General features: G+C 51.5%; 1 protein-coding gene across 3 annotated transcripts in view; it reads left to right on the top strand.

Annotated features, from left to right (window-relative positions):
* The window catches only part of fax (failed axon connections), a 34,362-nt gene that overhangs the window by 21,334 nt on the left and 528 nt on the right, over nucleotides 1-12,500 (top strand). The window contains exons 3-5 of one of the 3 annotated variants that reach the window (XM_043017694.2): nucleotides 7,966-8,098; nucleotides 10,057-10,194; nucleotides 10,503-12,500. The exon at nucleotides 10,503-12,500 is cut by the window's right edge and continues 528 nt beyond it. In XM_043017694.2, the coding sequence (XP_042873628.1) occupies nucleotides 7,966-8,098; nucleotides 10,057-10,194; nucleotides 10,503-10,886 (655 nt within the window). In that variant the 3' untranslated portion in view covers nucleotides 10,887-12,500. Of the gene's footprint in view, nucleotides 1-7,965; nucleotides 8,099-8,572; nucleotides 8,706-9,526; nucleotides 9,660-10,056; nucleotides 10,195-10,502 lie in introns of all 3 variants that reach the window. The other 2 variants (XM_043017697.2, XM_043017695.2) reach the window with 2 other exon arrangements.

The following is a 12,500-nucleotide window of genomic DNA, read 5'->3' as shown; positions in this document are numbered from 1 at the left end:
GGAGGGAAGGAGGGAGAGGGAGTGGGAGTGGAAGACCGAGGTTTGAAAACCGAGGAGACGGAGGAGGGAGGGGCGGCTATCGTCGTAAAGATCTTTCTCCCCGATAAGGGTTGATGGAGGAAGAGAAGAGGGGAGAACATGGTTGACGGGAAGTGGAAGGTGGTTTTGGGGTAAGAGGTGGGGGGGGGGAGGTTGACACAGAAGGGGGTGGTGTTTTGATGGGGCCGTTATAGGCAGCGGGGGTTTACTACTGTTAGTGTTGAAGCGTGGGGTATGGAATCGTATACTTGAGAGAGAGAGAGAGAGAGAGAGAGAGAGAGAGAGTGAGTGAGTGAGTGAGTGAATATAAGAGGGCTTGGTGTCCCTGGTAATGATTCTAGCATGCTTCTGTGCTGAGGGGAGCGAGTGGGATCGGCCGGGCTTGTGTGGGATTTGAGCGCCGCCTCGGAGTGTCGGCGCTCGCCTGCGGGAGGTGCTCGGGTTTCATGACGAATGCCGGGGAGTTTTGAATGAAAATATTACATCTTCCTCGAGTTACCCGGCAGTCTTGCTTCTCGGAATGTCCCTCGAACGATTCGATTAGGATGACGAGACTCGGGTTGCAAGCTTTGCTGCGGGCAGGAAAACGCGCTTTTCGGCGTCGTGAGGTGGGCGTTAATATTTTCTTTTTCCCCTCGCACATTACTCTTGTTGCTGGAAGCTATTGTCAACTCGCTCGTTTTCGTATTGACTTCGTGCGTCGCGCTAGATTTGACATCTCGGCGCTCGCGTCTCGAAGTTTTTACGGGTGTGTCCGCGTGTCTTTTGTGTTGGCGTCGCCGCGCGATGAGATGATAGGGCGCAGGCATCAACTGGCACGGTTTGTTCTTGAACGGGGCTTGGTATCCTGAGGGAGGTGGGGGGCTTTTGTATAAGGTATGTCCCCCTCCCTCTCTTTTCCATCCCTTTCCCTTTTACCCTTACAAACCTCTTTCCATCAACCCTCCCCTCCCTATCTCCCCCCTTTCCCTGTTCCCTTCCTCTCTCGCTATTCCCTTTTCCTTCCATCCTGTGTCCTTGATGCATTGACTGTAGTCATCCCCTCCCACAGTCCTTTTCCTCCCTTCTTGCTCCACTTGCCACTGTGCCACGCGAAAATGGCGCTGAGGGATGAGTGGGCGTGGGCGGGGATACGTAGTGTGGGTGAGGGTGGCGGGAACGGAATGAATTAGCCGTGGATTTGGGCAATTTCTTAGGGGAGACATATGGGTATCTTCCCCCCCCTACCTTTGCTCCTTCCCCTCTTCCCACCTAGGAGAGAGAGAGAGAGGGAGGGAGGGACGAAACAAGAGCAGCAGCGGATGCGTAAACATGGTGGGGGAGGCGAGGCGAAGGCGAGTCGAGTCGTCAGCAGTGTCTCGGGACAGTGCTTCAAATCCAGCTTCAACTTCCAAACGAATCTATCTCCCACGCTGAGATTCAAGAGTTGGTTCTTTTTGCTTATCACGTTTTCTCTTTTTTTTAAGACTCCTTCACGCGCATCTCTCCTCCCCCTCCCCCTCCCCCTTCTCCCCCTCCTATTGTTTCACCTCCGAACTCAAAGGTCAGAGTGGCGGCGTTCAAACATTTCTGTGGCTTCGAACCTTAATTTCCTTGTCTTAGGTGTGTTAAGCATCTCGGTATTGAATAACTTCTTGAAATAATTTTGTTTAATTAGAAATCGAATTCTTAAAGTATCTTCGACTCCTTAGCAAACGAAAACCTCATCTAATGGTGGAAAGAACGGATCTATAAAGAATTCTAAACACTGCAATAGTGTCGTACCCGAAACGCGACGAATCAACCCCACGCCGGACTGCTATGGTTAAACCTGCGACTCACTCACTCACTCACTCACTCACTCACTCACTCACTCACTCACTCACTCACTCACTCACTCACTCACTCACTCACTCACTCACTCACTCACTCACTCACTCACTCACTCCGACCCCACCCCATTCCGCCACTTCGCGTAACAGGTGGTTCTAGGCTGCAGGGCCTAGCCGTAGCCACTGTTTGGTTGTTGCAAGAGTGGGCGGCGTTGCCTTGGGTGTAGTGCAAGGAGAGTTGGCGTGTAGGCTTTCTGGAACCTCCACGCCACTTGTGATGCTGCTATTGTTCCCGCGAGAGTGGGAATTGGTTGAGGTGCGTCGAGTGAGGTGGGGAGGGGGGATAGGTGGGGGTAGGGGGTTGGGAGATGGATGGTGACAGCAAGGGGGTTAATAGCAGTAATGGTAGGCCTATGGGAGGGAGGGAGGGAGGGGGGAGGTTATTGGAAAGGAGGGAAACTGGCGGTACTCAATATGGGAAAATATTACAAGTAGTCGGATGTGTTTTAGTAAGGGGGGGGGGGGGCAAGTGAATATTTGTTAGTATGCCTTTTTAGGTGGAAGGAGGAGAAACAGGTGGTGGTGGTGAGAGGAGAATCGCTGGCTTTCGGGTGCATTGAAATCGCCATATCCAAACAGACGCTCGGCTCCCAGATAAAAAGCGAGTTTCGGCAAAGAAGACTCCGCCATATTCTCCCGTCTCTTCCCCCCCCCCCCCCCACACACACACCACCGCCCCTCCCCTCCCCACGCTTGCCTGTCTGTCCCCCCCTCCCCCCCCACCCCACAACTGCACCCCAAGGGCACCACAATTACAGGCTACACTTAATTATACGGAGGTGGCTTACGCCCTCTGACCGGTCCTGCCTCGCCTGCCATGCCGAGCGAGGGACGTCGGCCGACCTGCGTGCGAGCCTGTAGTGACCAGGGCACCAGCGAGCGTATAAAAAAAGATTTGAAAGAAATGGTTTATTTTCTCTTGTGGCAGTTTGTTTTTCGGTCCGCCCGTGTGATGTAGACTTAGCTTCCACATGTGTAGTCTTGTTTTGTTTTTTTTTTACGCCCCGTCATAGCCCCGATTTTTATCACGGAGTTCTCCCTTCGTGTGGAAGTGTGATCCAAAGGAACGGCCTCTGCGGGTCCGAGCGGGTCCGGCCAGAGCAAGTGGCCAGATTGTAGCCAAATTGTGCGGGGGAAGGGGAGGAAGGAAGAGGTGGAGGAGGGGGTGGCATGGAGGGATGAAGGGATGAAGGGATGAAGGGGAGGCATGGAGGGATGAAGGGGAGGAAGACGACGAGGAGGAGGAGAACAGGGGTGAGGAGGTGAAGGAAGATGGGGAGGAGAGGGAGGATGGGTCACTCCAGTTTGCTGATCCCCCACGATGGTGGGGGGGGGGGGAAGAGGGTGAGGGTGTTTGTGAACTGCTGGCCCTTTGTTTTCCTCGGCGTCTACCTGAGGTGTAAACTTTTCCTTGGCCTTGTGGTCTACCGGGCTGTGTGTCTGTCGCGGCGGAGACAGACGCTTCGAGGCTCGTCGAGTTTTTTTTTTTACTTTATATCGCATTGCATCTCGCCTTGCACGGCTCCCGGAGGGGTCGGGGGATGTTACAGGCGTTTGCAAAAGTAGGGCTTTTGGCGGTCCCGTTAAAGCGTTGCGAGCGGGAGGGAAGCGATACCGTGGGCGGAGTTGGTTCCATCCGTGGGCGGCCGCGGCGGCGGTTTTGGGTGGAACTTGAGGCTTGTGGGCGGGGGTGGCTGGAAGGGATAGGTGAGGGGGAGAGGACGGGGGTAGGGCGAGGAGAGGGACATGGCCACTTTAGGGGACGTTTGGGTATGTCGAGAATAATGCTCCCTCTCCCTCTCCCTCTCCCTCTCCCTCTCCCTCTCCCTCTCCCTCTCCCTCTCCCTCTCCCTCTCCCTCTCCCTCTCCCTCTCCCTCTCCCTCTCCCTCTCCCTCTCTCTCTCCCTCTCCCTTTCTCTCCCTCTCCCTCTCCCTCCCCTTCCTCCTCTCCCTCTCCCTCTCCCCTCTCCCTCTCCCTCTCCCTCTCCCTCTCCCTCTCCCTCTCCCTCGAGAACAAAGGAAAGACTCGCGTTGCTGTTTATGCTTCGCTTTCTTGGCTTTGCCGATGCATGCATTACCTCTCGTTGGCGATGATGATGAGCTCAGCAACATTTTCACGACACCGACTCGCCGATCAGCTTTCGTCTTCCGGTGGAGCGCGGAGAGGCGGGTGGGGTGGGGGTAGGGGTGGGGAGGATATGGTGACTGAGGGGTTGGGGAAAGGGGGGGTATAGAGTTGCGGACTGAGGAACGACGTTGTGATTATTCGAACGGTTGACTTGACTTGCGAAGGCTTTTTCCCGTAGCTTCGGTGACGATGATTGTTATCGTCTCCCTCGAGCTAATGCAGTGGGAGTTTGACCCGAAGAAGCGGCGTGTTTCGGCGTGATCCTTTGGGATCGGAGAATTGACACCGCGGGATTTTTTTTTCTCTCCCTCTCCCCCCTCTCCCCCCTCTCCTCCTCCCTCTCCCCCCTCTCCTCCTCCCTCTCCCCCCTCTCCTCCTCCCTCTCCCCCCTCTCCTCCTCCCTCTCCCCATATGTAGAGCCTCCAAGATGAAACCAGAGAAAGGTGGAATGTTCGTGGAGCCAAAGTTTCCTTCGCTTGACGGGGCGATCAGGTTTCCCTAATTCCCCCCCACCCCACCCCTCAACCCCTCCACCCCTCCACCCCTCCTTCCCTTGCTGCTCCTCCCCCGCCCCACCCTCCCTCTTTCTCTCCCCCTATTCCGTAAGGTTCTATGGTGCAATCCTCGAGGAGTGTAGGAAGTCGGCGAGAGGAGGGGAGCTTGAGCGCTTTTGCATCTCGTGCGCGCGGCTGCCCTCCGCTTCCCTCAACCGCCCCTCCCCCCCATCACCCTCCTTCCCAACCCCGCCATTGCCTTCCGCCCCCAACCCCCTCGTCATACCACCCCAAACACACCATAATGCTCCATCAATGCTGGTGGCCCCCTCTCCTTCCTCCCCTCCCTCCCCTCCCTACCTCATCCTCTTCATCGTCTTACTACTTTAGCCCTTAATGCCCCTTCCCATAAAGGTCGGAATGTATCTGTTCGCCCACTTGTTTGGGGAAGGGGGACGGGGAACGGGAGGGGGGAAGGGAGCAGGGGGAATGGCTCCCTCTCCCCGGCAAGAAGGGCGTATGCACCGTGACAGTTTGGGCGAGAGCGGTTCCATGTGGCTTGCGGGCAGCGGCAGCGGCGGCCCTCGCGACGGCAATACCTCCCGCCCCGTAAGCTCTTCCAGCTAAGACCGCCGACGGAGGCACCCGACGGAGGCACCCGACGGAGGCACCCGACGGAGACGGCGAAACGACGAGGTACAGGAGGGCGGCGTGAGGTCGTGGGGGGGGGGATACTATCAACACAAAATTGGCACAAAACGACTTATGACTTAAAATCTATATTTAAAAACTAAAGTTAAATTATTCAATGAGCGAAAACCACTTCAAGTAATAACCGAAACATTCAAGGAATTCTTAGATTTTTCGTCTTGGGTGCGTCTAGGCAACAGAAGCAGCTGCTGGTGTGCGATGGTTAGAACATCTTGCTAGGTAGGTAGGAGGGGACCCCGGGGAACGGGGGTGGGTGGAGGGGGAGTCTCGCACCCTCCTCTCCGCCGCGGGGATTGAGTGTTCATGCGAGGGTCATGCTCTCCTCCTCCTCTCCCCGCCCTCCCTCTCTCTCTCTCCTCTCTCCCTCCCTCCTCTCTCCTATCTCTCCTCCCTCTTCCTCTTTCCTTCTCTCTCTCTCTCTCTCTCTCTCCCTCTCTCTCTCTCTCTCCCCCCCTCCTCTCTCTCCCTCTCTCTCCCTCTCTCTCTCTCCCTCTCTCTCTCCCCTCTCTCCTCTCTCTCTCCCCTCTCCCCTCTCCCCTCTCTCTCCTCTCTCTCCCCTCTCCCCTCTCTCTCCTCTCTCTCCTCTCTCTCTCTCTCTCTCTCTCTCTCTCTCCTCTCTCTCTCTCTCTCTCTCCTCTCTCTCTCTCCTCTCTCTCCTCTCTCTCCCTCTCTCTCTCTCTCTCCCTCTCTCTCTCTCCCTCTCTCTCTCTCTCTCCCTCTCTCTCTCTCCCTCTCTCTCTCTCTCTCTCTCCCTCTCTCTCTCCCGTTAGAATGTTGGCGCTCCTGTCATGTACCTCTTGCGTTGGGCTGAGGACGAGGGGAATCTAGGTGGGCGGGGTGGGCGGGAAGGCGAGGGTCTGGGCTTACGGGCGGGGTGGGTGGTCGAGCGAGCGAGGGGAAGGTAAGTGGGCGGGAGCGCGAGGGGAACGTTGAAGGGCGGAGAGCCGTGAGCGCGGGCGTGGCATCCAGCACAGCTTAGTATTGATTGTGGGGGTATGAATGCACGGTGCTGCGTTGATGCATGTGCATCCACCCCCCCCCCCCCTCTCTCTCTCTCTCTCTCTCTCTCTCTCTCTCTCTCTCTCTCTCTCTCTCTCTCTCTCTCTCTCTCTCTCTCTCTCTCTCTCTCTCCATCTCCCTCTCCATCTCCATCTCCCTCTCCATCTCCCTCTCCCTCCCCTCCCCTCCCCCCCCTACCCACTGACCCTTGCTTCCAGCTGTGAGGGTGTGCTTTGAATGTGCCTGGCTAGTGCCTGGATTCCTCCCCTCCTCCTTCCCTCCTCGCCGCGTATTTCAGCAGCATCTTCCTTCCCCCCTCCTCCTCCCCCCCTCCCCCGAGTCGCCTTCCGTGTTCAGTTGATCGTTGAAAATGGTTGGTTCGTGTGTTCGTCTTTCCCTTCCTTCCTTCCTTCCCCCCTTCTTCCCTCTCCCACTTCCCACTTTCTCGTTTTGCGGGAGAAAGAAAATGGCGCTATGAACAACGCTTTGGCTCGGTGTCTTGTTGCTAAACGATTAATGGCCTTGTAACAAAGTGGAGGCAGCTGGTGGCTGTGCCTGTTGCTTGAACCACCTGTGGGCTACCACCTGTCGACCCCGGTACAGTGACCGCTACGTGCTGGTCCTCCGGTCGGAGCGGGAGTGGGCGTTCCGGGACCTTTAAAGGGGAAGACGTGCGTTCCTCGCCCGTGCGCGCTCTTTCTTTCTTTCTCTTTCTCTTTCTCTTCCTTTATCATCACCCCTCTCCTCCTCCTCCTCCTCCTCCTCCTCCTCCTCCTCCTCCTCCTCCTCCTCCTCCTCCTCTCCCTCCTCCTCCTCCTCCTCCTCCCCCCCCCCTCCTCCTCCCTCCTCCTCCTCCTCCTCCTCCCCTCCCAAGTGTCACGGAATCAACACAGGCAGCGCAGCGGGGGTGGGTCGTGGGTGGGTGGGGGGGTGCAAGTCTGGAAGCGCGTATTTAGTAGTGGGGGGGAGGGGGGCGGGGGCCTGGGTACTATGGGATGGGGGTGTGTGACGTGGAGTAGCGAGCGGGCTGGAGTTTGGCCAAGGGTGGAGGGAAGGGGGGGGGGGTGCGTAGGAGTGGGGCGGTAGGCTATTGATCTGTCTGGATCCCGTCTGGCGAGGCAGAACAACATCCCCGCCAACTGCCGCGCGCGTTCAAAGGGGGGGGGATGGGGGAGGGGGGAAGGATGATGCTATTCTTATTCCCACCCACCCCCGCCTAGCTCCCTTGCCCCCCTTTTCTGTCTTATCTCTCCCTCCCCCTCCCCCCAACCCTTCATCATTATCTCTTACCTTTTCTCTCAGCGTAGGTGCTAGGTGATGTTGCTTCCACAACCCTTTCCTCCTTCCCCTTTCCCCTTCCCCTAACCCCCTCCCCCGCCCCTACTCCTTTCCCCCTTTCCCCTTCCGTGACATTTCCTGTCAGGATGGCACGGTTTCACTCGTATCTTGTGACTAAACGAGGAATTTGTACTATCACTAAGGTCACACGAGGAGGTCATGGAAAGGTTTTAAAAGCAGAGATATAATGGTGTTAAGGCACCTATTGAGGTAGCTATATCACCTAGCCAGCCACACTGTTTTGCGAGAAATTATTTTTTTTTCTGATGTGTTCGTAATAATGTTTACTCTTTATTTCAGGTCTTTTTTTTTTTTTAGACCTTATCCAGATTGCCAGCCTTCTGTTTTTTGTGCATTTGTATATAGATTTTCTGTACTATTTCAGGGTTGTGAAGTCGTTCATGTACAACAACCCAGATTTACTAATTCAGGGTTACAAGTTGGACTTGAAGCAGATTCTCCAGAAAGCATTTCCTGCCGTGATTCTTAACTTCCTGTTTAAGCGTAAAGTGAAATCGGTGGGTGTTGCCATTGGCACTTGAGAAACGAACCGACTGGTGCAGTGATTTCTTGGGAGACTTAACACTTTTTTTCCAAGCTTTTTTTACAATTAACATGGTTTTCTTGATATTGTTAAGAAGCTTTCCTTCCATCCCCCCCACCCCTCAATCTTCTACACCAAGTTTTCAACAACCTCGAAGGTTTTTTTTTCTTTTCTTTTCTTTGGTAAGTGGACCTTCCTGATATGGTAATAAGTGATTTTAACAGATTTAACACAAAGGTACTGTTTTTTTCCTTGCATGCATCACTGAATTAACAAAGTAGTTTTTCTTTCCTGCTCACTTCAAAGGAGACCCTAACTAATATCTAATATTTCCGATGGTGAGTTTTTCTCCCCATATATATATATTCTATTGGGTTCTTATGCTTTGGCCTCCTTCGGGGTCTCTTTTCTTTCTTTTTTTTTAACCGTGGACCTTCTCCACACAAAGGGTGGTAAAGTGGTGGCGGTGCCGATGCCCGGGGGAGTGGGTTCGGGCCGCCAAGCTGAATCTCCAGCAAGCGCTTAACACACGGATTCCCAATGCTGTCCTGAACTTTGCCTTCAAGCTCCGTTATCGCCAGGTCAGGGCACCCCCACCCCCCATTCGCTGCACTCCTCTTTCTCCCCTCCCCCTCTCTCAAAAAGCAAAAAGCCAGCCCACACGGTTGATTTTTTATATTTTTTATTTCGGACGTAAAGTTTCTCCCCCCCCCCCCCATTTGTGCCAGCCTATTAAGAGGATAAGAAAGGAGATTTGTCAAGAGCTTGAGTGTCACTAATGGGTCATGAAAAGGGGCTGGATCTCCTTCTCTTAACCTCCTTGGGTCACAGTATCACACCTTTTTAGTTCTATATTTTTTCTGTAATTACACCTCGTAGCTTTTTTTTCTTTAGCAATAACTCGCTTAAACAAGCAAATTATTATCTTCTGCTTTGAGACCTTTTTGCTGCTGTTGCTGCTGTTGGTGCTCCTGCTGCTCCTGCTGCTACCACCATTGCTGCCGCTGCTGTTCTTGTCTGTCACTGCTGTACAAACCACCTTTTAGACCCCTCCAGTCTCCTTGTACAGGAAGCCCCAACCTCCGGCAGAATCCTCACGTGGCGTCTAGTGCACACCCAAGGCCAGCCAGCCAATGCTCCCTTCCTCTCTTTAGCCACGGCAGATCTCGCCGACTCTTGGGAAAAGAATTCAGATCCTCTTAATCTCCTGTTCAACCAGGGATAATAGTGTCGGAATCCTCTCTCCAAGGTTGAGGGGATTTTATAGTGCCACCATCACCACCACCACCACCGCCATGTTTCTTTATAAACAATAGCAAACAAAATAGCTTAATCACAGGCTTTTAAAAAAATCCTTGTTTTTAACGACCAGCATGTTGCATGGGTGTCCTTTTTCTTGTAGGGTGGTTAAGTCCTGGCGCACCAAGAATCCTGCTGGCATGCTGGGTGCCTACAAGATGGACTTGCAGCAGATTACTGAAAAGAAGTGGCCCAAGCCGGTCCTTGAATTCATCTTCAAGCTTAAGTTCAGGAGGGTAAGCTGCAGCCCCCTCTCCGCCCCGCCATGCTAGCAACGCCCCCTCCCCCCTTTCCTATCCCTACCACCTTGCCTGCTTCTCTCACTTCCCTCCTGTCCTGTATTTTATCCTGTACTTAGTAGATCAACTTGTGTTACTGCCCAGTCTTGTTTGTTTGTGTTTTGTTGTTGTTTGTTTTTTATTACTCCCTTTTCTGTATAAGATTTGTTGTATTGTGGAAAATATTAGATTTTTTGCTATAGTGCTTTAGTTTTGTTACCGTTAATCCTCATAATTTTGTCTTAATTTTGTTCCGTTAGCCTCTAGGTCACATTAGGTCGTAGAAAAGGTTTCATTTCGATCTCCCATGTTCGACGCAAATGTCTCGAAGCTAATGTTCTTCCTTATGACCCAGGCTGCCAAGAAGGTCCGCGCCCATGGAATCGGTGTGCACAAGCCAGAGGAGATTGAGGAGTTCGGTCACAATGACTTGATGGTCCTCTCTGACCTCCTTGGAGACAAACCCTTCTTCTTCGGCGACTCTCCCACGACGGTAAGTCATGGCATGTGAGCTGGGATGTACCTACGTTTGCACTCCTCGCCAAATGGTTTTGTGTATAGTTAGGGGATAAAGCCAGTTATAGGATGTTACTGATGAATTGATAGCCTTTTTTTTAAGATTACTTGCAACCATTTTGATATCCTATGGTTAGTTTAGGAGAAGGTATTCTCAACTTCGTAGGATCAGTTTGTAAAGGTTTAATTCCTCATCCGAGAATGGAGAGGTGAGAGAGTAAAGCCTCCCCCAAAACCTAAAAATGTCCCCATAACGAAACTTTTCCTTTTGTCCCTCCCCTCCAGCTTGACGTGGTAGCCTTCGCCAACCTGGCTCAGGTCGCCTTCATGGACAAGGAAGTGAGCTACACACTCCGCGACTGGATGACCGAGAACTGCACCAACCTGGTCGAGTTCTGCAACCGCGTGAAAGAGCGCGCGTTCCCCGACTGGGACGACATGTGCACCAACCTGGACTTGAACTCCCACCTGCCCAAGCCTCCTCCTGAGGAAGAGAAGAAGGAAGAGGAAAAGAAGGAAGAGGAGAAGGCGAAGGAGGAGGAAAAGAAGGACGAGAAGGAAAAGGAAAAGGACGATTCTGAAAAGGAGAAGGCACAAAAGGACGAGAAGGAGGGCGAGAAGGAAGACAACAAGAAGACAGAAGAGAAAGAGAAAGAGGAAAAGAAGTAAAAGTTTGTCAAAGTTGTTGAAAGCAATTGAGAACCAAATCTATTTGTAATATATGTGATAAATGTTGTTTGAAAGGCTTTTTTTTTTGCTTGATACACTTTGTATAGATCTTCTTGTTAGCGTGGAACACAGCACCTCCCCTGTGCCGGCTTAGTCGATAACAATTTTCGGTGGCCACTGTCAGAAATGAGCTCGTTCTAACCTTCAATAACAATGGTAGGGAACAGTCAGTCGAGGAAAAAGCTCTATTTTTTTCTACCGGACCTACATACCCAAGTTGTTGCCAAGTAATTATATGCAGCTCATAGTACTTGGTGAGCACGTGTTCAAATGGGTTGTGAGGATCCCACCTTTTTCCTTACTGGCTGATCTAGCTACCAGAGTTTTTGTTTTTCTTTTTAAATATTTTTCTCTCTCCTTGTAGTTTTTCCTTTTTTTTGGTCCAGGTATTTGTACTGTAGTTCGACACAACCTTGACCGCTCATACTATTTTTTCCTCAATGGTAATGACAAGATTTATATTCAGAATTGCATTGAAAGACAAATGTGCAAGTCGATGCTGAAGGTTTGAACAGGTTGAGTCATATTTTCTGTGGCTTTCGTAGCTTGTAGGTTTATTCAATATGAGTTTTTAGTTGAAGACTATGTTTTTAAGAGCAGTATTATTCACGGAAAATGAGTTTGCTACTTTTTGCTACCATGACATAAATTCGTTTCTCATTTTTTTATCACTTTTGTACTATTAGTTTGTACATTACTAGCTTTTAATATGGCATCTAGAACATTATGATAGTTTTTACACGTGGAAGTTATTTTGTAATAAGGAAATACTCGATTTATAGGTTCTCTTTGATACCAGAGGGACTGGGACTCCCACCGCTTCTCGTAATAGGAAATGCTCATTAGTCAAGCGCGAGGTGTATCGAGGGCTCTTGCTTGGAAACACCGTCCTGGCTCGAAGTTCACTTTTTACAAGTCGCTCTAAAAGAGTATCCCCATTCCAGTATGTAATATATGCAAAAAAGGCGCGATTCCCCTTCTCCAGACCTGCTCGAAATGGAGTCGAGATTCTTCTTTTTAAGACGCTGAAAGCCAGGATATCGAAGAGCGAGCAACATATATAAATATATATATATATATATGTATATATATATATATGACTCGATGAAACCCGAGGTCGAGGGCGTTTATTTTGAAAGCGCCCTCTGCCTCCCATCGGGAATCATGAGGTATCCCAAGAACCCGCGGTAAACTCGGCTTGCTAAACCCCTCGAATTCGGTACGACCCAAAGACAGCTTCACGGCACCAAAGTAGTCAATAGGGAACAGAGTGCCGCACAATCAAAATTATAGTAAGGCACATGGAGTTTATTATAGCAGGAGAAGCTTAATCGTGCTGAGAGAAAGAGAGAGAGAAAGTGGAAAATCACTTGGTCTTTGTAAGGTATTAAGAATTTTATACTATACTAAAGGAACTTGCACAGTATTTTCGGTCGATAATTGTGCTGTGATAACCAAAACACCAGTTTTGTAAGATGAAAAGTGCTAAATAGAAGTTAAGCCATTCATACAATGAACTTTGTAGCCTTGCGCTTTGTCCAAAATTTGCAAAAG

This window comes from Penaeus japonicus, unplaced genomic scaffold (genome assembly GCF_977035675.1).
Source record: "Penaeus japonicus unplaced genomic scaffold, GWHDUDI00000001_assembly GWHDUDI00000023, whole genome shotgun sequence".
NCBI classification, from domain to species: domain Eukaryota; kingdom Metazoa; phylum Arthropoda; class Malacostraca; order Decapoda; family Penaeidae; genus Penaeus; species Penaeus japonicus.
The sequence above is the reverse complement of the archived record's forward strand: the minus strand, read 5'-3'. Positions and strand labels throughout refer to the sequence as shown.